This window comes from Temnothorax nylanderi, unplaced genomic scaffold (assembly GCF_030848795.1).
Source record: "Temnothorax nylanderi isolate EJ_2023f unplaced genomic scaffold, tnyl_v1.0 TNYL_tig0064_pilon, whole genome shotgun sequence".
Classification (NCBI taxonomy): Eukaryota; Metazoa; Arthropoda; class Insecta; order Hymenoptera; family Formicidae; genus Temnothorax; species Temnothorax nylanderi.
The window spans coordinates 500,111-527,501 of NW_027249126.1; the positions used below are offsets into that span (position 1 = coordinate 500,111).

Here is a 27,391-nt window from a genome sequence, read left to right on the forward strand (position 1 = left end):
GATTAAATTATATTAATAACGTCATTACATTCACCTGTCGTCATGATCCAGTAGCGTACTGCTGACACTGGAATTGGAGCTGGATAAGATATCTATTTTATAATTCCGTCGTCTCTTTGTCAAATCAATCGACTGCCGCTCGTTATCGCTTCTCACAGTTTTCCGAAGTCCTGAGATCTCATTTCCGTTTCTACGGTTCTCGACCGCCGCGAACGTCGTCGATATGCGAATTTCCTCGTTCCGCATATCCCTCATCAAATTATCCTCTCCAGCAATGTCAAGCGAGATCCGCTTGTTACGCGACGCGACTTCCTGCAATGATTCGCTACTTTTCACGCTCGACACAATGCGATCTCGCGGAGGATCGATCTTCTCCTTAACCGCAGGGTGTCGCGTGTCAATTTCTGATTCACGTGAAGATCCGGGGTCTTCTTTCGTCGACGAATATACAAGATTAACATCTGCTCTCGTTGGAGTTTCATCGATAGGCTTCGATCTGACAGGGCTTACATCCGAGCGAACTCGCTCGTTCTTCATCTCCGAAACTTCCGACAATGCGAATAATACCTTCTTGTCCGCCGGGGTGATAATGTCACGCGTTTTCTCGCTTCTAATTTCCTTCACAGCTACATCCGATTGCGCGTCGATCACCCGATCGGTCTGCGTGATAATTTTGTTCGCGTCTTGATCTTTATTAGATGCCCGGGCATCGTTCGATTTATCTTCTCGAAGCCTCTCGTTATTTACATCGTCTTCTTTATTCTCGAGTACCGCGGTAACCGAATCGGCAGCTTCAATTTCACGTTCCCCCTTCGATCTCGCAGATGCAATTTTCGTAGATAAATGTCTGGAATTCTCCTCGAGGTTTTCAACGTCACTACGAATATCGGAGATCTGTCTTAATGACTCAGCCTCCGAGTTTCCCTTGCTGTTGTTCTTGCTGTTATTCTTAGAACCTCGAACAAGCTCGAAATGAACTGCGGAATGAACGCTTTCCTTCATTTCCGGAAACGCGGGAGAGACGGAAAAATATTTATCTGGATTCCTGGAATCTTTCGATTTGTCGGCGATTAGCCCGACCGTATCGCTGGTGTTATTTCTTGCTCGCGTTGACGTTCCAACGACGTGCCGAGGAAGCGTCTCTTCCTTTTTTGGATCACTTTCATCGAAGCCTTTGTCCGTTTGATTTTTACCCTCGATCGGAACAGTCCTCGCGACGTCCATGTTTTCCATCAAACCTGTGTCTCCCTCGCTATTATTTTCAGAGCGAAGCTTTCGAATAGACTCGCAACGGGCCGTAGAGCGGGCGCTCTCTCTCGTTTCGCGACATTCGGAAAAGTCGACGGATTGCCCGCCGGGACTTTTGAGCTCGTAGGAATTTTTGGCAACCCGTCCGATCTCGCTCGCGTCGATTTTCGCTCGCGTTTGTCGCGTCTCTACTTCCCGCGACGTTAACCCGTCGATCGCGATCGGCGGTACTTTCGTTTGAGCCGAGGAATCGGGAATGTTTCGAGGAGACGTTTCCTTGTCGTTCGTGTCTCCTTGGTCGGGCTGGCTTTTAACGTTAATCAGAATATTTTTCAGAATATCCAAGGTTTCCGTTTGACGCGCGTCGCGGATCGATTCGGCCTCGCGCAAGTGATCCAGGAGCTTCTGCACCGCCGCGGGCGTGACCGCCGACTCCTTCAAGGCGTTCGCGACCTTCCCTTCGAGGCTCTGTTTCTCGTCCTGCAGGATGTAGGTGACGAACCGGTCCGTGGCCTGGAACGTGTCCTTCCGGGAAAGCTGCGCGAAAATTCCGTCATCGGTGTATTCCTTCCCAGAACGACGAATTCCGCGCTTGAAGAGTTTACTCGCAGACGTGACGCGTGACCTCGCGTCCGCGTGACGATAAGCCCGAGCGATTTCCTCTTCCCGAAGACGACACATCTGTGTCGTCTCCGTGCGCGTGCTGGATAGCGCGGGTACCAGGTTGGAGAACGTCGTGGCGTCCGATCTGTCCATCGACGATTCCGACAAGCCCGCTTTAGCCGATCGCTGAGCCTTATCGCTGTCGCGAGATGTCCTGAGATCGTCGCTCGCATCCGACGCGGGAAATACGCTAGATTCGACGGAGTTCTTCGAGTAATTGCTGCGAGAATCGTTCTCTCTCGCGGAAGCCGACGATTTCGTCCCTGCCGCATTTGTTCCCTTCGGATCTTCACCGGTTCGATGTATCCCCGAGACCGTCAGGTCCTCGTTTCTCAGCTCGGTTTCTAGAACTGACGATCGAGTCGGCTTGTTCGATGAGTACTTGTCATTCTTATCGGCTGATGAGTCCCGACGAAGTTTCTCATGATTCGCGTCTTGCGGCACGCGCTCGTCTTCATCCAGCTTGTACGTCGCGAATTCAGGGCCTGATAATAATTCCGAAAGATTCCTGGCCGTGCGAACGACGCGCTCGATCTTCCTGTCGTTGGAGTGCAAGATTGAATCCAAATCGTCGAGCCGCGGCCGATACAAGTCGATCTCGTCCAAATTCAAGTCTCCGCTGGCGTCATTGCGCAGTCCATCCTGTCCGTTATGACTACTGAACGAAAAGTGTCCATCAATCGTCCGATAAAGTAGCGGACTTTCCGCCTCTCGGCAGCGGGAAGCGATATTTTCGCGCCGTGGAAAACCCGTTTTCCTTGAGGTGTCGCCGGCAAGCGACGGCTTTGATCGATCACCTTGGTTTTCCTCTGCCTCGATCTTATCTACAATGTTTTCGTCGTTTCGCGGACGATCAGCATCGCTCCTCTTGCAGAACATTCCGCCATTCTCCGCGTAACTGATCTCCGCATCGCCGAAGGCAATTCTCTCATGATTCTCGTTCCCCGTTTTGTTCTTCAATTTTTCACTCCTATCGGTTCTCGGAGTCTCAATCACAGCGAATTTGGCCGCTCCTTGACTCGTCACGTTTTTCAGACATACGGATATTCCCGTGCCTTCGGCATTCTGCGGGTCGTGCCTTTGATCCTTCCTCTCTTGTCTGTGAATTCGAGCCTTTGGAGATTCGATTCGTCCGTCGTCTTGTCCGGAATCGGAGTTCCTGACCTTTTCAAGGTCCTTTTCCGACTTGCTTGCAGGATTCGTCGGTACCGCTTCCATAATCAACTTTCCGATCGGTTTCTCTCGTTGTAACGTGTCCAATCTCACGCGCCGAGTTCTCGGCGTCCCTTCCGGGTTATTCACGCTCTGGATGACATCGTGACGCAGGGTGTAAGTGGCTGTATTTGCGCGGCTCTGCGCCCGGGACGACTCCGGCGAGATGTGCACATCCTCCAGGTCCTGCCTGGTCAGTTCCCGGTCGACGATGTGCACCGACGGCCCTATTTGGATCTCGCACGTGTTCCCTCGCGCCGACGACGTTCGCCGACGATCGCGAGCACGATCGGCGCGTGCCGTCATCTCGTTCGCGACCCCCTCGAGCGAGTCCCTGGACGGCACTCGGGCAGGCGACTCACGTCCACGCGACCGATCGTCGCTTCCGTATCCCAAGGACGACCAGTCGGCACGCCGTCGTCGCGACACCCGAAATTTCGGCGCCGACAAATCGATCCTGCGAACGGTAACGCGAGGAAAATCGGGTTTCTCCGTTTCACGCGCGCTTGCCTTGCCGTTCACCTCCGATAATGCTTTCGAAGAGCACGCATCGTGAAATTTGGAAGCCACCAGCTCGCGAACGTACAGCCGCTCTTCCATCTCGTCGTCCCACGGCGGCTCGTCCGAATATCTAAACGCACACGATAATATAAATTACAAAAAATATATCATATAAGACATTACATAAAACAATAAATAATATAAATTATTAAAATAAAATTATTTCGGTTTTCATTAATTTCTTTTATAATATCGATCGGCAAATTAGATGAAATCTGATTTGCACTTCATTAAAACTAAGACACCGTTTTACTGTACATATAATTTAAATTGACCGAGTAACTTTTGAAATTAATACTTTTAGAAGTGTAATGGCAATATATTAATATAAATTCCAATGCAAGTTGTGCGACGAGAAAAGCTATTGTGGAAAAAGAGACTCGTAACTTCTAAATAAAATACGAGATGGAATGTTCCTCTCTCTGTAAACCAGGTTTTTTTTTACTCACGTATTTTTATTCCGTCGTGCAGAATCGAAGCTCGACGTTGCGCAGACTTCCATGAGTTGTATCTTTGCATTGTTAATAATCTTCTCGGCGTTTTCGAGCGCGATCGACGTTTCGGGACTTAATTCGAGATTAGGAGGCTGCGCTTCTGCCAATCGGTTCGCGTTAGGCTGCAACGGATAACGTAATTATCGTGAAAAGTATATTCGGATGACTAATAAATGTTGGCTAAATAAACTCGTAAATGTTCAATACCGTTCCCTCGTTGGTAACGCGTCTCGCTCCTTTATCCGACTCCTTGCCGTCTTTGGAAATTCTATTCGTGACAATCGATTTTTTAGATACGGCAGTCGCAGGATGCCGATTCCCATTGTGTGTCGCGATATCATTATCCTTTTTGCGCGCTGCATTCCCCTCGTGTTTGCAATAACACGTGCGAACGGAAGTCATCTCCCCTGGAGGCGTCGTAGAGCAGACTCCGTTGTTGCACGTTTCCGGAGAACTCGAATTTTCTCTATAACAAGAAAGAGATATCCCTCTGGAATAACATTTTCCTCCACGTCGTCATTATTTTTAAGATTTACGCGAGAAAAATCTTTATCGTAAAAGAATAATAAAACGAAAAACAATTGTCAATGAATCAAACAGGAGATGACACATGTATTAATCGCTATCTGTCGCATTAATTATTTAAATGCAGCAAACTGCGGGTGAACTTGATAACTTTTATCGAGTTATCAAATGAAGAAAGTTTCCGCGCGCGCGCGCAAGCGGTGGTAAATAATTGGAGTAATCACCCGTTACATTTCCGACCACGTGTCACGTTAACAGAGTGTGAAAATATAATGCGACCGCTCTCTTTACCGTGCGGCATACAATAATAATGTGTGTCGCATGTCTTACAATGAAACATTTAACAGCTAAATATCCGTACGTAGTGACCTAACAATATCTATCGTACGCTTTAAAATATGCATCAATTGGCAGGCAGAGGTGCGCGCGGCGTCCTTGGACATGCACGTGGCGTTTAACCCCAATTATAATAGACAAACAACGATGTGAGCGTAAGAAAAGAATTGCGAATCATCGTGCGTGCACACGTGCAATTACGAAGAATACACTCTCTCTTTCAACAGAGCAAAGATGAAACGTTAAACCTTCCAAAGATATATATAACATTTTCTGTACTCTATGTGATATGTATGTATATGTATATGTATATACATATATCACATATATATAATTATATATAACATTCTATTATACTTGAAAAAATTATTGATTATGTAATATATTTCTACAATCAAGATTAGCACTTCCGTTTATTTGGGAGATAATCTTATTGAAATTAATATAAAAGCACGAGATAAATTCGGGCGAGTCGAGTGTATAAAATAAATATAAAATAACTGTTCCTATAGCGAATGGTATATCAATCAAAAACGCAATAACTCGGATAGAGAGAACGGAAGAACGTTGGCGTTACGTTCGAGCCGCAAAGGCGGGTTCAAGGACCGGCGATAATAAAGCTCTGAATCTCTCTCTCTCTCTCTCGCTCTCTCTCTCTCTCTTTGAAGCGGGGGTGGTCGCCCTCCCGTTCGTTCCAGCTCTTTCCCGACTACGACTGGAAATCAAGCGGTTCCCGCACTACGTTCAGCTACGTCGTCGTACCTTCTGCGATCCCGGCCGGCTGCAACCGACGTTTCTATAGACAACAGTATCGATTCTTAAAGGGGAAGCCAAATTTGCGCGCCGGAGTCAACTGCGAGCACTTGCATCGCTAGCTGTTAAATTACATCGAGATTCTCCTCACCCGGCGCCGATTTCTGTCTCTTTCGATTTGACCACTCCGGAATTATTCCAGAATTACTCTGACATTTTAAGGGGAAACGAATTCCGCGAAGAATTAGTCGAAGAATCAGTAAAGAAAGCAAAAAAAAGAGGAACACGACGCGGCGCAAGGATATTCTCCGGCCGATACCGCTCGTAGCGTTTGACCTGTGAATAACACGCCGGCGGCGCTTTTTGCTGCGCGAGTAACTCGCGCGTGAAACACGCGCGTTACACGGATGACCGTTTCTCGCGTCTACGTCCCCCTATATGCGTCATCGCGCGCGGAGATGTGCGCGCCCCGGACCCCCGCCGGCCCCGGCGTGGACGCGTCCACGGGGAAAATCGCGTTGGCATTTTTTCAAAGGAAATGTCAACGCGGGGCGTGCCGCAACAAAGCAGATGCATCTCGGCCGGCGCGCGGCGCGGCGCGGCAAGGACACTAATTTTAAGCGAAAGGCCGGTGGAGATGCCGATCGGACGTCGGATGACGTCAACGATCCTCTCTCCGCTACACTACACGCGTTTAGCCGCCCGAGAAACCCTCGGCCGCTTTAACGCTTCCTCGCGCGCGTGCTCAATAACAGTACGTCAAAGGTACGTAATGCACGACGTCCTTTAAAGACGATGGACCGACGCCGGTGTCGACTCGTCCATTCGACCCAAGATTCGCGCCTTTTCGCGCTCCGCGACCGGTCACCGACCGTGCGCGTCGAGACGTTCATTCGCTCAGAAATACAAATTAAAGTCCTTTACATAATCACAAAAGACTCGAACAATTTCGAAATGATAAAATATAAATCCATGAATGTATATTTATCAGTTTTAAGTTGATATTAATTCGCTCTTTCGAGAATCTCCGATTTAAATGAATTCAATCTCTTCAGTCTTCAATTTTTAAAAGTACGTATGACCGTTTCATTTTGCATTTCATTTCTTTGATCTACATTTTGATTTTGCGACCGTCGCAGAGAATTTTCGAGGGCCATTTATACGATCGAATGTAAGAACGTCGCGTCAATCTTACGATCGCTCTAATGTGGCCTGAAAACATTCTTATCGCTGCATTTCGACGAACCGCGTGCGGCGCGTATCTAATCTTCGAGAATCGTGGCGATCAACGTGCACGGGGAGCGCGGCTTTTGTTTGCAGGGCGGGGCGGCAGGGAGGCTCTCTCGATATCTCACAATTTTATCTGGCGCGCGATCGCGAAGGCGTGATCGTCGCCGGCTCGCGTTAATCACCGCGGTTTGTAATTTACGCGACGCGCTATCGCGCTCGGCTTTCGTCACCCTGTTACGGCGAGTTATCAACATATAATAACGGTCTTCGTGCATGGTAACGCTCGGGAATGTTGACCCTTAAAGGCGAAAGATAGCTCGGCCGCGAGAAGAGCCGACCGCGCGCCCGTGCACGAGGAACCGATCCTCCTTTTGCGAATTCCGCACGGAACAGAGAAACGGAAAGAGAGAGAAAAGCTTTTTCTTCTGCAAATTAAACTGATACGCATGATCTTTATGTTGCGCATTTTTAGGGCTCTCTGCACGTTTTTTTTTATGCTGCACCCAAGGATACATAATCAAAAATCTCCGTCGCCGTTAATTTTGCGCCACTACCGCGACATTTCGAGTATACAAAGATCTGTCAAAAATATCTGTTTTCTTTCATTTTTAATACGCGTCTTTCGAGAGAAAGTAAATTTCCGGTTCCGTGTTGGATTAACCCAATTTCGCAGAGACGATGTGGGAGCTCCCTACGTAATTAGTCCCATCCAAGAAAGAACGATCTTATTTGCCTGGTCCATTCGTCGTGGTTATATATCATGTATCATGGGCGTTGAATAATTTACGTCTCATCCGCTTTAAGCGCGCGGAGTCATCGCGCAACGCTATATGCGCGCGGGGAGATGGTGGCTTCCGAGCCGTCTGGAACGTGCACAGATCAATATTCCGCCACGTTGCGTTCCTCGTTCCGCCCTCCTTCCTTCATCCCACCCACCCCAGCTGAATATTGGCATTGATTTTCACGGTTCGGGAGGGCTCGCGGCCCTCCTTCGCCCCCCCCCCCCCACCTCGACTGCGGACCCCAGGCGGAACGTTCGGGCTTAAGGTCGTTGTATACGTTTTCTGACGTACACATATTCGCAATGCTCTCAGGAGCAGGAATCGCTGAAGTCTGGAGGATGATCATAATATCTAAAATTCTGTCTCGTTTTCCCAAATCGACCACTTTCATTAGAGACTTTTAAATTTAGATCGCAAATATTGGCGAATATACATATGAGGGGCACGCTGCCGTTTTAATCTTAGAAAATGAAAAGTTGAAGCTGTCTAGGATAATAAAAACGTGACGAAAATTGACACGTCACGGTCGATCCTCGCGTTTGCCGCATTCGACGGCGGAATAAAAGCTCAGCGTGAGAAATAAGGGAGTAAATAACAAACGTATTACAATCTATGTAAACTTTCGCTGTCAAACTGTTTCGCTGATATCAGATTGGGATAAATACGCTACAATTTGACGGCGGAAGTTCGTGCGGAGGTGGTTGGAATAAAAGAAACGCATTCGTTCACATCAACACATATATTTTGTTTTTGCTTGTTGCATACATACGATAAACAGTACAATGTTACGCGTTCCTCGAGGTATGGTATACTAGAAAATTTTCATTATCCACTACTACAATTGCTATTCGACATATTGTTTCGTCATATCTCTTCGACTTCGTGTATCTGCGTTAGCTATACGAGAATCGTTCAAGAAGAAAGGAAAAAAAAGGGGGAAAAACAGAAAGAAGGACGATAGGAGACAAACGGAACGAATTACGATACGAGCGTAAGAGTTCTTTCGCCTTCGATCGGGGAAGGACTATCGCGCGTCCCTCCGTGCGCGCCTCATCGAAGAGAGAAAAGCCGAAATTGGCGACTTTGGGCGGCTTGGTCGTCGTCGTTGTCGTCGACAATTGACAATCGGATGGAAAGCGAGCGAGTTGCACGATTATCTCAACGTAATCCCGAGCGTCATCGCGACGCTCGGCAACCCCCTTATTCCCTGCGCGCCCCAATTCCGCTCATCCCCGGTCAACCGTTAATAATGACAGCGACGACAGCAACGGGGACGGATGGAGGGATAACGTCAAGCAATCTCGATAATTACCAATTAATTCGTATCGCGGAGTTTCGTACGGCAAAGCACCGTCTTGAGAAACGAGATCCCAAGCGGGCATGAAACGAGATCCTGCTGCGGAATTATTATCCGAGAAGAGAAAGATAGAAAGAGAGATACAACGGATATACATATACGGAAAGTATGATCGGACGTGGAGAATGATACGGCACGCGACGACCAAGCCTCCGTTGTCGAGAGAGGATCTCTCTCCGTTTACTCCGGTACAAGGATTCATTACGGATTTAATACGTTAAAAGGAGAGCGCGAGCTCGCGGGTATCGCGCGCGCGAGAAAACAGATGTTATGCGTGAGAAAGATCGCGAGCCGCCACCGCCGGGTCCTGGCCAAGTCAAGGGTTGTCTCCACGGGAGAGCTACCCCCTCGGCCGGAACTCGACGGCGAGGGCCGCGTTACAGTTGTAAAAAGTATTGCTATCGAGCGCTCCCCTCGACGTCTACGTCGTCAGTTGTTGCGCGACGCTAAAGCGCGTCTAGACTTACAATGTTGGCGCGTATGCGTCAGGAAGATCAATGTAATATGCAAGGAAAACTTAGGGAGAGCGCACGCATGCTTATCGGCAAAAGTCAAGATACAATTATTCATGCGTACATGCAGTTGTTCAATATATTTTATGTCTAATTGATCGGCATTAGGTGCGAGAGACGCACATCTCACGAGATACACGCCCCTCTCGCGCGCGGTACTGAAAGAAAGGAATAAAATATATTTAACAACCTATGTGATATAATAATCGCTTTAACTTTCGCCGATAAGTGGACAGAACGCATCCGTGCCTCTCGATTTTTTACTTCTTTTTACCCGCCAGTTTTAATTACATGAGCAATCGAATCGCGACCGCGAAAGCGCGATCGTAACATATTGGTATCATCACACTGGTAACTTTACGGCTCAATAACATTACAAATTTAGACGCACTTTAAGCAGAGACGCCGCTTCGCGCGAGACGTAGCTTCGAAATATCACTCGTCGCCGCTAAATCGAGGAAGCGTACCGTCGACGAGGAAGCGGAGGATATCTCGAGCCTCGGCGGAATCCGTCCGCGGCACGACGAGGCGCGACACAAAAAAAATGGTCTCTCTCTTTTCCTTTTAATCTTCTATTTTTCCGAAGCGCTCGTTCCCCCGCGACAACTTCCGACAACCGCTCCCCTTTCGCTTATGTATGTGTATGTGTACGTGTGTGCCGATCTGTTTTGTACAAATATATACAAAAGGAGCCGCCCGCGCGCGCGCGTGCCTAAGAAAAAAACGGACACCCCTTCCCGCGAGAAGATCCGCTCGATCGTCGCGCGGGAAAGGATTCCTCCTCGGGCGCGTCCAGCGAGTGCCTCTGCCTGACTTTTCTCCCTCTTCACTCTTTTTTTTATCGTTTAGACATAGCGAGTATGTGGTTCCTATTTTGACGGGCGTGCCTTTTTCATCGGTGAAAATGAAAAACCAAAAGGCCCTCGACTTAAATGTCTAGCGCATAAACTAAAGGCGAAAGTGGACGTTGTACAGTCGGACATTATCATATTACATAATCCGCTTTGCGGATGTGACTGGATGGCGCGATGTGCTCACGTGTCTCACGTGACTCTTCTACTTTTTTTTTCTTGTTACTTCCCCCCCCGAAGACCAGACGAGCGCGATTGTAAGGAGTGCGAGTAAAACGCAACGTGTGCCCTCGCGAGGTCTCTACACGCCAAAGAGCGCCTTTTAAAGAGACGACGACATACAACTTCGCGAGAACGAAAAGAGAAAAAAAAGAGACGAAAGAAAAGAGAGAAAAAGAGAGACAGAGGATAATAATAATTTAATAAGACAAAACGCAAAAACGAATATAGATTTTTGTACACTTAAAAAACGTTAAAAATTCGTTCAGTTATACGCTTTATTAATAATATAGATATATACACATATACACAATGTACAGAAAACCCGTGCGCTGGGTCCGAATTTCCGTCATATGTTTATTATATAATACAACGAGCGAAGAGTATAGGTAGAAAGAGTATACAAACAAAAGAATAGAAAAAGGGGCGGCGATAACCGCGGAGACGGATACTTGTCTCTCGCGTTAGTCATTAATTAAAATCCACGAGTTCCAATCTCATTCGATTGGACGAAAAAAAAATAAAGTACAATGCGATCGCGTGCGTTTCGCGATACCAAGTCAATGTTTCCGTTTCGAGGTGTGCGTGAAACGTGTTCTGGTATTTTGTGTACATGATGTGTCTGTGTGTTGTATGTATATGTATGCTGTAGTGTCTATGCGTGTGTGTGTGTTTGTGTGTTGTAAAAGAACGCAAGCAATTATGCCCGCGATACAAGAGACAATGAAGAAAGGCATCAAGCCTAAGTACAAACCCAACCGGGCAACAAATTATCAGCATCATCAAATGCCGTCGCGATTTTCAACGTCGCGCACTGCTCCTCTAACCCGCGAAAAATAATGCGCTGCTTCCGTCGTGTTAATCAACCGCTCTCTACGAAATCCGTATGTACATGTATGTAGCAGAACAATCGACCGCCAGTATACAATTTGCCAAAGACTTCTTCTCAAAACCGATCACAAAAGATAAAATACCGTACGACATCGATCACATTATCAAAACGCGTCATTACCCGTCGGCTTCGAATAAAATCAAATCGTCCACTTTCCCTCCCCCAACCCTACCCACCCTTTTCTTCGCCCTCCCCTTTCATAACCCCCCCTTATCATTGACGTCAACAACTTCGTGAGAATCCGTATCGTACCAGACAACGTCTTTGGCTCGAGTCGTTCGTTGGCTCTCCCGCGTGTCGCCAACGAGTCTTTATCACCGTTACCAAAAGCGCTCGGTGAAACCCTTCACGGTTCCAACCATATAACAGCCCCTCCATACAAAGAGGGACAGAAAATTTGAGCCCTGATTCGACATTGAAAGAGGGTTTTTAAGTTTCTCTCTCCTTCTTGACTTTGAGCCCGGTGCCCGTGGTATCCTCGCCCAGGATGGTAGCTATCTCACCCTGCATGAAGGCCCACGGTACCTGGCTGTTCGCCAGCGGGCATTTCTCACCGCTCGGACAATAAACCTGAAACGAGAACAAAAAACCGATGAGTATCGTTGATGGAATATTTAGGACACCAATGCGCGATATCCAGGGTACTCACCTCCGAGCCAGCACCCTGTCTCTTTATGCTGTCCCGACTGCACGGGAAGCAGAACTTGTGGTGCGGTACGCTGGGACACTGCACGAAGTGTGTGTCCTCCAGGCGTTCCTGGCATAGCGTACACTTGAGGGTCGGCGCCGTGACTGGTTCAGCACCGGCAGCTTGAGCGACCGCACCTTCCGAGGACGTCGTCACGGTTGTCGATGACACCTGCCTTGAACTACTGGACCGTCTGCCCGAGGAGCCTGTAAATTCACACAATTTTTTGCGACGTTATTCGACGTTGCGTTATAATCTTACAAGAAGTTTGATTTTAACATTTTAAAAACTCGTTCTATAATCGTACGATTCGCTCAATAAATCTGATAAAACGCAGGTATATTCTATATAAACATGAATGACCATATCAAGATGATAGATAAAGTGAAAATGTAGATAAATACAGTACTGGTGCAATTACCTGAACTGTTCGGGCTGTGCTGGGAGCCTCTAGAAGCACTGCGTTGCTGAGCGTTCGCAGCCGTGGTCGGCGGACTTCTGCTAGTAGGACTGGGATTATTCGGTGGCTGTGGCACCGGCTCAGGCGATGTCAGATTGTCAGCGACTGACATTAGGGCGGCCATCGGTGACGGACCGTTCGCCGTGCCCTGAAAGAGGAAGTGTCACATTCAGCTGGCATTCTAAGATTACAGGCTTATGATGGACTCGTTCGCGTAGGCGTTCAGCAGGCCAGAAGGCGCGCAGAAACGTTGATTGCGCGCGTATAAATATGGACCGTCGGCTATGAATGAACCGGCTGAAGCTGCGCTAGCTGATAATTAACATGTATCTCGTGCGTACCTGATGATGATTCGATTGCGAATTGTCGTTGGCGCCTTCCTGACTCGGCGGCGGCGGCGGTGGAGGACTCGTTCTTGGACGAAGAGGCGATCCTCCACCATTGGCCGCGACGTTGGTCGGTGCCAACGGTATGGACGGCCCAACATATGCTCCTGAAAATGTATATACCGTCAAATGCACGCTCTAATTTATTATATTTCCGGATATATAACAGCGTAAACATGCAAAATATCGGAGCCCTGGGAACTTTCCGAGGCGGATATTCAGGAAAGAATATTCACACGACATTCAGGAGTTTGCGCGAAAAAAAGATAATAATTATGTAAATATAGGATAAGTGCAAATTATGCAGTTTCACTTTTCGCCTCCTTACTTTCAACTTGTTTGCTTTGTTCCGTTTCAGTTTTTTTCTTCTTCAAAGAATATATGGATAATTGTTTTCTTTTCCTTCAAGATGTGACTATGTCATCGAGCGCCTTTTTTAGAGTGAGCTCATAAATTATTTTTAATGTGCAAAGCAGAAGAATAGTGACATCCCGCAATGTAATCGAATTTATACACAGGTTCTCGCAGTTATTCAGCACGGTTATTCTTTTGATGTGTTACGTTCGTTTTTCCTTCTTTTTTTTTCTTTTTTTTATCGAAACACGGTTTTTGGATCCTCGAAAAAGATTGAACGGACTCGGGAGCGAGCTTGTTAGGGGTTTCCCCGAGGGTAAAGTGCAAGTGATCGATACGCGCGGCGTGGCACGGCGAGTGATCGTTAATTTATCGTGAGTTGAGATTGTCCTTGCCCACGTCCACTTTTTGCCATGTGCAATCTGCGCGCGGAATGTTTCCCCCCTTATAATAATCGCCTTTATAGCACAATGACTTCATTGGCGAGCAGAAATAAATGTCGTTTTTCTTCTCGACGCCGACGCCGATAATGGTAGCGAAAACGATTGCGAGGAACGAGGCGAGAATAGAAGTTAATCGTTATCCGCGCACGTTAGATTACGTCAGTAACGGCGTTTCCCGAGCTCGCTCGATGGACCTTGAATCGAGATCTCCGCGGGATCCTACGTGGATCCCGCGTGCCTCGACGAGGAGTTTCAGTAAGCTAAAATACCTTCTAGTCGTTACGAAGTTAAATATATTTGACCTTTGACTTCTCTAAGTAGAGAACGCCTGTTCCTGAAAATATTCTATTATCAATTAACCGATATTAAATTAAATAGAAATCCAAGGTAAGGTGTCTTTATCGCTTTAAGATAAAACCTGCATCATGTATCGAAACTGGACGGAATTGTTACTCGCGATTTTAACCGTGATAAGTATTAGCCGAGACCATTAATTTCTCAGAAGACACTTTTGTCGCGATGACACAACTAATAAGTTTTTATCAGCCGTTATGCAAATAATAACGTAAACTTCTGGAGATGACAACATTGCCGCTCATCGATTTCATCTTCGTGAAAGGGGCTTATCGCTATATGTACACCGAAAGAGTCGACCTTATTCGCGACAGTTGTAAAATCCGCGCGTCGCCACGAGGCGGTGCATTTCGATAATGTTTACTCGGCGAGCCACTTAAGAAGCAGCCGAGGCGATTAACACGCAGGTCGCATACGAGCAACGACAACGGCGACGACGACACATCATCGCGGCACGGCCACGTTACCGTATTGCGTCGTATCGTCATTGGCCTTCGACACGCGCCGATCGTTTACCCGATGTTTTATGTATCGCGGACCGATTACTCCTTTCAGTCACTACGTTTTATCGTGTCGTACATAATATATATTTTCTGTCAACGTTACAGTTCCCACATGCATGCCCCTCGTGTCTCTTTCTCGCGCTGTTCCCGTGATCGGCGCGAGCTAGCAGGAACGTCGCAATTGGATGACTGATAATTTTAAATCGTCTCAAGGTATTTGTATATTTATCAAAGTCGAAAGTAGAATTTTCACAAAATTGCCTCACATCTAGGAAGAATGTTTTATCCCATTTTTCCAAGAACTTGGATTTTCTAACTTTAATACAAAGTTCTCTCTCTCTCTCTCTCGATGGACAAACGACAAGCCTCTTATGTCAATCCGTTCGAGGCTTGTAATTTCCGTAATTTTTGTACATTCCGTTTATACAGCGTGTATGTCGAGATCAATCTTCTAAGAATTGTCAGCGCGCCTCGAAGGATTAAGTGGAGCGGCTCATTCCGAGAATGCAACGCGCGATATAACGCGCATAATAAGCGGGACGAGCATCTTTTTTCTCTTACGCCGATCGTAACGTCGCGCGATTTGTACGTCTCGCTGCGCTCGCCTCTCTAATCGTAGTCACGATCCCGTCGCGAGCGAGCGGAATACATACTTGCTTCAATTACGCGCATTTGGCGCGACGCCTTTGTACGCGCGTCGAGCGACTCCGTCTTCGACCCTGCGCGGGTTTCCGCTCACGTACGGTCGTTATTCGTCAAACGAAATACGCTCCAGGATACTCTCCCCGACCGTCCGGAAACTTACGAAACTTCGGCGTCCACCGCCCCCCCCCTCCGCCCCACCCCGGAATCCTCGGCGTCTTTACGATTACGCTTGAATAATTTGATAAGCGTGATGGGTCGAACTTTGAAACACGATATCCCTCATTTCAATTCTATGTTTAGCATATCGTGGCTGCCTGATATCGATGGTCTTTTTTCGTCCGTCGAAAAAACGCGTGGACGATGTTATCGCGGACCGAAAGGAACCGATTTGTCCACGGTTGTACCTCAAGTAACTCAATTAAGCGAGATTACTACAAAGTAGCGCGATAGCGTTGTTTACGAGAGTTTCGGAGTTCGGAGTTCGATTCGCGGTGTACTTTCGAAGCGCACGTGGCGTTCACATTGACCCTGGAATGTCGCGCGAAAATAACGCTTGGATGAGATCAACGCGATTATATCGGTAACCCTAGAAAATTAATATGACTAATGAGGGTCAATATTAATCGTCAAGGTTTGACACGCGTATCCACGATGATCGTGAACAGAATGCTAATCTACAGATAAAACAGAAGTCCCGTACAAGTCCCCGGGGCAAACAGGAGCGGCGTTTTAAAATCCATTCTACAACCGCGTCGCCAGTGTTGAAACGTCGATAATAATCCACGACCGTAAAGCGATCCCGTGTAGCGATTCTCTCTCTCCTCTCTCTCTCTCCGCCTCCTGTTTTTGCAAATACGAAACGTCATCCTCGTCCGTCAAGTGCTATTTTTAACTGCGGAGCTAAAATACGCGCGCGAAGCGCCTGTGTATCAACACGCCTCTGCGTAAGGCGCCTCGGTACATGTACGTCGAATGCATCTCTGCACCCGAGGGTTAGAGGTCCGGTGGCGACGCGGCGACGGGAGGCGACGAACGCGAGAGGAACAACTCGTGTACACATACCAACGAGCGGCCGACTTGTTGGCCGCGCGAGCGAGCGAGCGAGGAAGGAATCATCATTCGGTCACGGCTGTTCGCGGTGACACGCAATCCCGCGCACAGATACGCGTCCTCCGCCTCCCGCGCCTCCCGCCCGTAGTATGACGATGTGTACGCGCGCGAGTCACCGAGGCCTCGCCTACGGCATACGGAGCAGATAGGGGGTACGGCAGGGAGGGAGAAGGACAGATAGAGTGCCACCGGGTAGACGTGTGACCGGTACTTTTCCGTGACGGCTCCGATAGAGCGCCGAGGACCGGCGACGACGTCTCTTCATCCTCGTGAGATTACGCGAGAAGGAAGAGGAACGTTGAAGCGAGCGAAACGGACGGAGGGGCGAGGGGGAAAACGTATGCACGCGCGCGCGCGCGCGCGTTCGAGTCTCTCTCTCTCTCTCTCTTTTTCTTTCTTTCTGTAACCGCGACACATCGCATCACGCACGTAGGCGACCGCGCGGCTTAGTCACACACTCGATCAGGGCCGTGCCGAGCGTGCGCTCGCGATTTATTCGTAGAGGCTCTTTCGCGTTACGCGCACCGCGCCGACTCGGTTTCCTCGGAACAGCTGCGCGGCATTCTCGCGGTTTCCCGGTAAACGAACTTGTTTCTGTCGCCGCTTTCGGACGTTCAATTTAGCCAGCGCCAAAGCACGCCGCTGAAAGACCAGGGAGGCGGAAACGGTGAACGCCGGAGGAGATCCGACGAGATCTTTCGGTAGAAGAGAGTCGCGGTATAAGGAAATTTGTGCTCTAGAGTGTCAGTAACGAGATGCGTTTTTGTGAATTATATCTCGACATATATCGATTTTCTAAGAGGTCATTTTCCCAGAATTAATCCCGTTCAAAATCAAATAATGTTAAAATTTGCACAGAATTCAAATGGAACATTTTTCAACCTTCATTTCTCGAATTTTTCTTTCATTTGTCAATCTTCGTTTCTCGGCTTTTCCCATTTATAACGAAAACCACACGTGTTGGTCTGCAATCTCGATGCTTAAACAGACATTTCCTTCTGTTAGTTACAAATAAAACCTCAGTCAATTCTCGTTACACCGTTCACTTTATCTGATAACATCAAGTTTGGTTTTTAGAGAAAAAAGCAATAATCTAATCGGACGCTCCGTCAGCATCATTGAGCGTCGCTAGAATATATTCGCACAGCTATGCGTTTAGTAAAATTGAAAAGATTAACGTCGCGCAAACAGATGCAGAAATATACACATCGTTATCGGAATGTATTTTTATGCACGGTAACTAGCGGTTACGCGATTACACCAATACGCGTACGGCGATGGAAAAATGTATATTTACGATGTTTATGCTGCCGTTTCTGTCGCTGAAATAAAATTTTATTATTTTCGATGACTCACGGTTAAAAGTGTTAAAACGCACGAGCCTAGGCAGTGATTCAAATAGACGTCTCGTACGTTTCCTCCTCGAGTATAAAGCAATAAGTATCTCCGTATCCGCGTGAAGAGATTGGAATATTCATTCCAAAAGAAGTTGAAGAAGTCGGAGTAATCTTATCGCCAAACGAAGTTTTATCCCTCGGTCCTCCTTATCGCTCGAGTACGTAAACATTGTTAAATTTCTACAACCGAGAATTATCTCGTTACGTATACGAGATATCGTAAAGAGTCAGAAATACTTCAAGCTACGTTGGAAAATTAAGCTAATAAGCCACTTCCTTCTGCTCTTTCTCTATAACTATTCCAAAAAGCCGCATTCCTAGACCGATGCTTATACAACAATTTGGCTCCACTCGCGGGGAAACACACTGACGAATTCTTATCTGAACGCTCGTGTTCAACAGAGATCACGTGACGAATGTTTGACTCGCGTTCGACGAGATCCTTTCGAAACGCGCGTGTATGCACGTAAGCGCGTAATTCGCACGTCCCTGGACGACGGTGCGTATCGCTGGCCGTCGTATAGTGGCCTTGTTTCGAAAGTACAGCCCCTTCACAGGCACGTCGGCGTCGTCGTCGTCGTCGTGTACACACGCTCTCCGTTCTGCCGTATATACGTACATGAAACTCGTCCCGATGACGTAGGGCAGGAGAGCGAAGTATCTATCTGTACGCGATCGATCGGCCACTCACAATACGTAACAACGACATGACAGTTGCGAAACGCGCGACTCATCGAGGTGTGCTATCTATCTCTCGCCACTATATCCTACTACGATTCACGCTTTACAGCAGCATTCTGAAGCTTATTCTCGCTTTTCATTCTCTTTTCTTTTTTTTTAATTTATCTAATCAATTGTCTAATCAATTGTCTAATCAATTGTCTAATCAATTATGGGGGTAATCCACTTTTCTCTTCTAAAAGAAAGAAAAAGTGTCGAGAGTGGCGGAGCGATCAACAAGTTTCGCATTACATTTTTTAATGCATAAATAGCGACCCGTGATATGTGAATAATATATTCACGTGACACAGAATAAATAAATATTGACGGTTCTCGGTCATCGAGCGGGATCTTGTTAATATTTATGTTCAATTCTGTCAGCGTGATGTGCGGTTAGAGCGACTTCGATCAAACTCGACGATTAATTCGACCGACAGAACTGCTTACAGCAATATTTCTAGCTACATAATTCGTTGTCTCTAATTTGTAATCTTTATCTTCAAATAATCAAAAATTAATGACTTAATAAAATAGTATAGATATTGTTTGACAAATTTGGTGTTGAAGCCACCTTTATTTAATATCTCTAGAACGTTCACACTTTATAATATTACATTTTTTTTCTGTCGCACCTGATGAAGCATTTTTTATTTCGATTTTAGGTTTATTCGTTGTTTCACCCGCGACTATATTTGCCCGGGGATAATGTGTCTCGATACGCGAAGGATTATCTTTGCAAACGCGGACGGATCCTCGAATTTTCGTATTCGGATACCTGAATCTCGCTACTCGGGCGCGTTTATCGCCTCTGATTTCGATCTTCGATCTGTTCGATATAGGGGTAGACGCGCGGAACGCTACGCCCGGCGCATGAATATGAGAACAAAGTCTCTTTCTGGTTCGCCCTTCTCCTCCCGAACGTCTCGACCTAGCTCCTTGTCGCACGTACGCGAACGTGAGGTGCGCGCGCGCGCGCGGGCGCTTTGGCCGGTCATCAAACAGGCCAGTCGCCGTATCTGCCGTCGCCTCTTGCCGCATGATTGATCGCAACTGACGTTGCCGCACGGAAACTGACTGACGTAACGTACGTGCTTGACGTTCGCGAAACGAGATGCTCTCTCGCAAACAACCCAACGGATCACGTTCGGTTTAATTCTGAGCGTTTCGAGCCGGTGAACGTCGGACTAGGAGAACCGCGATCTCATTCTCCTCCATTTACCACCGTCAATCCATTATTGATACGAGCTCGCGTGAGAAGCTGCGCCATTAATATATATGAGATATAGAGAACGAATCGCGGAAAGATTTTCTCGCAAATCTTTAACGAGAAAGTCGGTGGAATCTGTAGTATGGAATATTACGGAAATAGTGCTCGTGCTGACGCAATATCTTACACGTAATAAACGCGGGATCGCGAATTACATATTTCAAGGGATAAAAGTGATTTAAGGTCAGATTATAATTAATTTATTAAATCGGCACTAGGTTTTCGTAAAGCGAAAAGTAAATAACTAAACTTGACGTTGGCAATACTTTAAACGTTTGAGAATTTTTAGAACAAGTACAACAGAATATGCCACAAAGTATAATAATAAAGAATTAAATTGCCATGGAGCTACGTCCATTTGCGAGATTTGGTTTCAATTAAGAAAAACGATACTGTCAGCACGCGCGAGCATCCGTTCGTTGTAAACCCCAATGATGAATGACAGCGAAGAATAACGTAGATACAAACGCGAGAAATAGTTGATTTCGAGTTTCGAGATAATTTATAATATCATCCAGAGAAATGAAATCTCGATAATGGATTAGCTGCAACGACTGATTTGTCGAAATGAAGATTAACAAAAAATACAATACTTTTTATTAAATGATAAAATTATAAAATTGATTAAATTTGTGACATTATTAAATTCAATCAAAAATTCATATGAAAACTATCTTTATTACACACGTTATTCTTATTCTTATACGTGAAGTTAAACATTTCTCATGTTTGCGATGCTAAAAATCGAGCTCGCTGGAAATTTTATTTCAGTTCCTGTTTAAAAGACGCAATACTCTCATTCGCGGGTTATTGAAATTGTTCTCGCGATGTATAAATCGAGCAATACGTTGTCGAGCAGATCTAGCAAGCATTTAGTTCAAGATCAATAATCGATGGCCGAATCAAACAACAAGCGGAATTTCTCCGGATTTCAAAGGTTCTCCTTCTCTCTCTCTCTCTCTCGCGATCTCCGCGTTTATTTCCAGACCCCAATCTTTGCCAGCGATAATCTATTTTTATCGGAACTCGCGTACACGTAAAACGTGAACGCTGTCTTTTGAACGGAAACAGTAACCTCAAGGATAAAAAAAAAGCTCGACAGGAAAAATAAGCAAATCCCGCTTCTCTGATGGGTTTTTTTCCACGGTTACTTCGTTACAATAGTATTTTCACGATGTAACCGTATCCCGCCATCGCGATATAACCGTCAATATTTTTCCATAGAGACAGATTTCTGTCAATAATAATATAAAGTATCCTTGATATGAAGAAAATAATCAGCTATTTCTGAGACATATTTCTGCGATTATCATTGCGATCGACGCGATATCCTCGAGTCTATTAGCCTAGGCAATTGAAAATATTTTAATAAGGCGCACGCAGGCAGTTCGTACGCATTGAATAACAGCGATAACGCGACGGTTCGTGATCGCTGATTATCTTTAGAGGGCTGTTATCGGGTGAGATAACGCGACTGATACCAGACGGCGCGACAATATATTATATATTCAGCTGTTTATGGCGTTCTACGTCACTGCACTGGGTGTCTCGAAAACATCGCGCGCACGCACGTTTCCAATCTCTGCCAGGTTATCGTCCTCCGAGAATTATTACTCATGGACGATCGAGAAACCTTTGTTATCCGTACAAATTCCGTTTCAGCGGAGCATTCCGTCATCTCGGAACGCAACAACGGTAGATTAAAAGAGAGAAAACTACAAGTTTTATTTTATAATCAAGACAGAGCATTAATGACATCTTTGAATGAGAATTTATGTGGATTTTCGTAAGAGAAACAAAGTGGATCTACGGATTCTAAGTAGATAAAAGACATAATGGATGATTTTCTTTTTTAAATAATCCAGCAATCCACTCATTCTCCGTAAAAGACCCCGCCGATTTAGAGTGTCAAAATAACGGTCGACGAGGCAAGGTCACCGTGCCGCCCGCGCGCGTACGATCAGGTTAGATTACGTAAGGTTGGGGTAGGATTACGCGACAACGACGTCGCCGTCATCGTCAATGGGCCGCGTATCTTTCGCCGGCGTGAAAAGCAGCGAGCGGCGCGAGCAAGAAAAGGGGGGCACGCTACAGTTATCCCGGCGAAAATGTCACGGCGCGCCGCGCCGAGGAGGAGACAACCTCGGGACCGGTTTCGTCGCCGCGATGCGACATGCGACGCGACGAGAAGGAGAGACGGGGAGAAGAAGAGAAAGAGAGAAGCGCGAACGATAGAGAGAGACGACGGAACCGAAAAGCGCGTCACGGGCCGCGTCGCGCGAGAAAAGAGCGACTCGCCATCACAAAGGGAAAGAGAGAGGAGAGATGAGAGTTATGCAGCGGAGTACGATCGAATGTTGCGCGCGCAAGGCCACTCGCGTGCGAATTTCGTGCGATCGTAGAATCACTACTTCCGACGTCACCTGATTGAAGTTTCCGGAATTCCGCGATTTCGCTCCGCTTTAATAAATCGTGAACGAAATCTATAAAGAAGGAAGAGCCAACCAGCAGCGTCAGAGTGACGTTGAAGTTAACGTCACGGAGATTTGAACGGTAATCGAAGACCGCTCCAAACGTTCATTCATCTCCCTCGCGTCCGCGTAGAGGAAGAAGAATGAATCCTTATATCTCTGTTCCGATAAAAGCCCATGCATTTTTGTCGGAGAACGACAAAGCCAACGCATCGGGCCGGAGATAATTACTGCCGACGCCGTTCGCGCGTGGCGGCCTTCGCTCCGATCTCTCGTCGTTGGTTCAACGCTCGCCGCGCGTCGGTTCCGTATTTCGTTAAAATCGGAGCGACGGGAGCAACTAATCGCGGCGCGAACGATTCTGTATCGCGCCGTGACGTAGAGGGAAGAACGAAGTCACTCCGCGGTGGCGAGAGCGTGCCCCAAACAAGACTTTATCATGCTTCGCGTGCTTCGCGAAGTGACGGGGAAAGGAGAGGAACCTGTGTGTCGCGATCTCCCCTTATCTTACGAGCGCGCGAAGCGTAATGCAACGCGTCGCAACGTTAGTTCACCAGACGCGAACGCAGCATCCCGTCGCTGTATAAAAATTCGCGCTCGCGAGCGGAAGATTCGCTCGTTGTTGAGCGACCGGCGTACAACGGTCTCATTCATCGGGTATAAATACGGCGACGAGACAGCAGCGACGGCGGCGTGACGTCACCTGATTGAACACGTCACGACATGGCAACTAAATGTGTGTATCTTTTGGTCGTCCCATCACGTGCTCGACGTACGTCTCTTTTGTACGCGTTCGGACGCCGATCGAAGGCAGAGAGCTAGATATAGAGGAGAAAGGGAGAAAGAGAGACAGATATACATGTATATACATATACATATATGAACAGAGCGGAGGGAAAACGAAGGGGTGGAGAAGGAAAGAGAGAGAGAGAGAGAGAGAGAGAGAAAGAGAGCGGAGCGAGGACGCGACAGAGGACGTTGCTTCCTTTTAATGCGATCTCTGCATCGTCGTCGTCGTCGTCCTCATCGACGTACACGCGTGTGCGTGCGTTGCCTCCTCGCGCCAGATGGCCACTAACGAATGACTGTGCGCGCAGAGCCCTCCTCTTCAACTATTTATAGTAGGAACCGATAAAAACGCCAGAACACCGCCCGCTAAAAAATTGTGTCGAGCTGCCGCGCGCGCGCGCGCGTCGCGTAAAAAGGCCGGAATGCCGGACACACTTTTTGCCCGATATCCGGGTATTTTATTTACTCTTACATGGAAGCGAAGACGACGGTTGCTGACGCGAGGCTTTTGTTTTGAGAAATATGCCACACGTATTATATTCAACATCAGGTATAAAGTAAATCGATGGTTCTCACACGCCAAACAGAAGTATTTTAACTTTTGACTCAATGACTCATTGTTAAAGAAACCGAGAGGCATCTATAGAGATTCTTAGAGCTACAACGCAATCTCTAGAGGAAATTACGATCACTCGACAATAATAGAACACTCGGCGGAACTCGATTTTACACTTCTGTCGAGTGTCCCGCTACTCACGTTAAATTGGATTCGTAAAATATTGACTTTCAAGGTGCGATCTTTTAATCACACAGTTATTTTTAAAAGATCTCACACGTTAGTGGCTAATGATTCTACGTTATGAATGAAGAGTCCATGAATGAGTTTATGCATCGTATCTGTGGAATCTAATCGCAACACCGGGAATCGATTTTCCCGAAGGCTTCAACAGATCAATGTTTGGCAATGCACACACGACCTAGTGCCCCGCGTGCGTACTTGGTTTAATCTCGTCTCTACGCGCTGTAAACAATCGCAAACCAGAATAAAGCTTCCGAAGTAGATTTCAGGACGAACGCAAACAAATGAAATCATCGAGCGATAATACCTTCCACGGTGCCGTGATCCACACATCGCGGACATCGAGCCGCGATGTTTTCGCCTCGTCAAGTTCCCAGGGTATATCGCGACGAAGGGAAGACGAGGGGAGAACCCTCGAAACGATCGCGGATTCGAGGGGGACACGAACCCCACGACCCCACCGTCGACCGTCGTCGTCGTCGCCGCCGCGCGATCGATCGATCGCGGGGCGCGGGGCGCGGGACGCGACCCAAAAACAGAGAACACAGAGGGAGAAAGACTCACCGTTGGCCTTGAAGGTGGTCGCCGTCTCGAAGCTGGGCGCCCTCACCGGATGCTTCTCCTTGTTCCTGTCCTGCACGTAGCTGACGGCGAGGCTGACCGCGGGGAGGGAGTCGCCGCGGGTGAGCGGCGGCCTGACCGGATGCTGCTCCTCGAGGGAGAGCCGCTTGTCGCTGTGCTCGTCCTCGTCGATCGCCGAGATGCCGCGCTTGAGCTGGGTGATGCCGCGATTGTGGAGGGTCATCTGGTGCGCGGCGACCGCCGCCAGATGGGCGTTCGACAGACGCGGGGGATTGCTCCGGATGCTGTTGGCGATCTCGTGGCCCTCGTCGCCGTGCTGCTGGCGGCCGACCTGCTGCTGCTGCTGCTGCTGCTGCTGCCTGGCGGCGGCCGCGGCCGCCGTGCCCGACGTGAACTCGGTGATCGAGTTACGGTGGTGCAGCTGCGAGTAGCCGGCGATGTTGTGGTGGCGCGTGTGGCTGCCCTGCGGCGTGTTCTGGATCGGCAGGACGTCGAGATTCGTCCCGCCGTTGTGCTCGGTGTGGCCCGCGCTCGTCCGATACGTCTTGGACGCGGACGACCGGGCGTCCTGGAAGCCGTGCGCCTTCTTCAGCTGCTTCGCCGTCTCGAGGACGTGGTCGATCCGGTCGGCGCCCTCGTAATTCACGCAGCCGCGGCACACCGGCTCCGCGTAATCCATTATCATTGCCCACGGCATCCTGGGCAGGTCGCACAGATAGCACTGCGTCCGTTTGCCCATCATCCTGCCGGCGTGAAACGTCGTGTCGGCGTCGAGGAACTCTCCCGCTGTTTGATAACGATTGCGGTGGTAGTGCTGGTGCTGGTGGTGGTGGTGGTGGTGGTGGTGGTGAGCGATGCCGACGCTCACGGGGGGCAGGGAGGTGTTCGCAATCGTCCACTGTTGTCGCTCTCGGCGATTTATCACTTCACAACCACTGTTTGTCTCGCGGCACGTATATCTCCCCCGGGCTCTTATCTCTCTCGCTTAAACGCTATCGCGACTATCCTCCCGCTTGATCGTCCGCTTTGTCCACTACTTATCTCCCACCTCCTCTCGCTCTCGCGCGGGATCACTCCGCTCCGCGTAACGAGAATTGATCCCGACCGCGCGCCGCACTACTCGTCCGAGAAATAACCGCCGCTCGAAATAACGACGTAGACGACGATAACGTCAACCACCTCCCGTCACGCGCGCACTCCGTCGACGCGGCTCGCGGGCACATGAGCCGCGAGAGGACGAACGCGTAGCGACGCCCGACGACGCCCGCTCCGCTTCGCCTCGCCTCGCCTCGCCTCGCCTCGCCTCGCCTCCTCGCCTCACCTCACTTCGCCGCGGCGCGTGGGGACACCCGGAGCGAACGACCCGCGGGCGAAATCCGCGAAAGGGGAGAGAAACCCGCGATGGCGCCGCGAACAAACGGCACGGCGGCGGCGGGAATCCGCGGCGTCACTCGCCAATCTTCGCGGGGGAGGGGAAAACTCGCGCGCGCCCTCCGAGGGCTCAAAGAGGCGCTCGCCACGAATCTCCGTGCTTCCCTTTCAACTCGGTGTATCTCACTGTCTCGCACGCACCGGGAAAGGAAACGCGAGGCGGCGGAGCACCGCAAAAACGCGAGGCACACGCGATCGCGACCAACCGTCGTCGCCGTCGCCGTAATACTCTTCTTCCCTTTCTCCGCTCTGTGGATTCTCTCTCTCTCTCTCTCTCTCTCTCTTTCTCTTTCTCTTCTTCTCGGCAAGCGAACACGAGACGAACACGCGAAAATTAACGCGGGATATATCGGCGCGACGAGACGTGCGCTCGCCCGTCCGACTGCCGTACGAAGAAACGAACGCTCGAGAATGCGGCGGCAAAGCCGAAGCTAGACCGTCGCCGCGTCCCCACCTCCCCAGTCCCCCACCTAGCTCCGTCCCTCTCGCTCCCGAGGCTGCCTTTCTCTCTTTCGCGCGTCGCTCGCATTTGTTCGGCCACGTTCGGCACCGCTCGATCCCCCCCCCCTCTCCCCCCCGTCTCCGCTGGCAGATCTATGTACGCTCTCTTTCTCTCTCGCTCTCGCTCTCTCTCCCTTTCTCTCTCGCGCGCGCGCTCCTCTCGTCCCCCCCCGCGTGCGAAGAGCCATTGCCAAGCCGTCCCTCCTCCCCCTCCCGCCGCCCCCCCGCGACCCGTAACACCGTCGTCCCTAAAAAAACAGCTACGACGACACGACGACGACGGCGACGACGACGCGCTCCGCCAATCGGACGTTGTGGCGTCATGGTGCATGACGTCATAATCGCGAGGCTGCGCAGGCGCGCCGCGGAGTGCCCTAGGGGGACACGTAGGCAGCGACCGGGATCCGGCGGAGCGCGATAGGGTTACCCGGGGGTGAAGCGGGGGGGAGGGGAGGAAAGCTCGGAGCGTCGGGGATCACGAGGGGGAACGGTGGGAGGCTGCATGCTGTGTGCACGCGCGCGCGCGCGCGCGCGCGTTCTCTCTCTCTCTCTCTCTTGCATCAACCCGGCGCCCACTCTTCGCAATGAACAGCCGGTTTTACACAGCCGTGAAAACGCGAGACCGAACCGTATTAGCGATTATTCTTATCGAAGTATCTCGCTACCGAGAATGCGAATAAAGGACTTGAGATTGGGGCTGACGTGACGCTGCGCGGAAATCTCACGATTATTTATGATAAAATACATGGAGTCACGCGGAAACGCGCCGTTGCAGTTTTTATCGCGCGAGCGGTGTTTTTTCAATAATTTAAGCGCCCGGCGAGAATCGCTAACGCGATACGGGATGCCGGCTGTT

The 27,391-nt window shown here is 48.9% G+C and overlaps 2 protein-coding genes across 3 annotated transcripts in view; both read right to left on the reverse strand.

Moving 5' to 3' along the window:
* LOC139773557 (uncharacterized) overlaps positions 1-27,391 on the reverse strand; it is a 65,622-nt gene that overhangs the window by 1,243 nt on the left and 36,988 nt on the right. For both annotated transcript variants that reach the window (XM_071708074.1, XM_071708075.1), the window contains 3 exons: positions 4,386-4,644; positions 4,134-4,300; positions 35-3,754 (listed from right to left, as the gene is read on the reverse strand). In XM_071708074.1, coding sequence (XP_071564175.1) covers positions 35-3,754; positions 4,134-4,300; positions 4,386-4,644 — 4,146 coding nt within the window. The remainder of the gene's footprint in view (positions 1-34; positions 3,755-4,133; positions 4,301-4,385; positions 4,645-27,391) is intronic.
* On the reverse strand, positions 8,529-26,448 carry Pits (Protein interacting with Ttk69 and Sin3A). Its single transcript, XM_071708071.1, has 5 exons — positions 24,586-26,448; positions 13,125-13,276; positions 12,745-12,931; positions 12,285-12,529; positions 8,529-12,205 (listed from the first exon to the last, which is right to left on the reverse strand). The coding sequence occupies exons 1-5, from the start codon at positions 25,343-25,345 to the stop codon at positions 12,065-12,067; spliced, it is 1,485 nt and encodes a 494-aa protein (XP_071564172.1). The 5' UTR covers positions 25,346-26,448; the 3' UTR covers positions 8,529-12,064.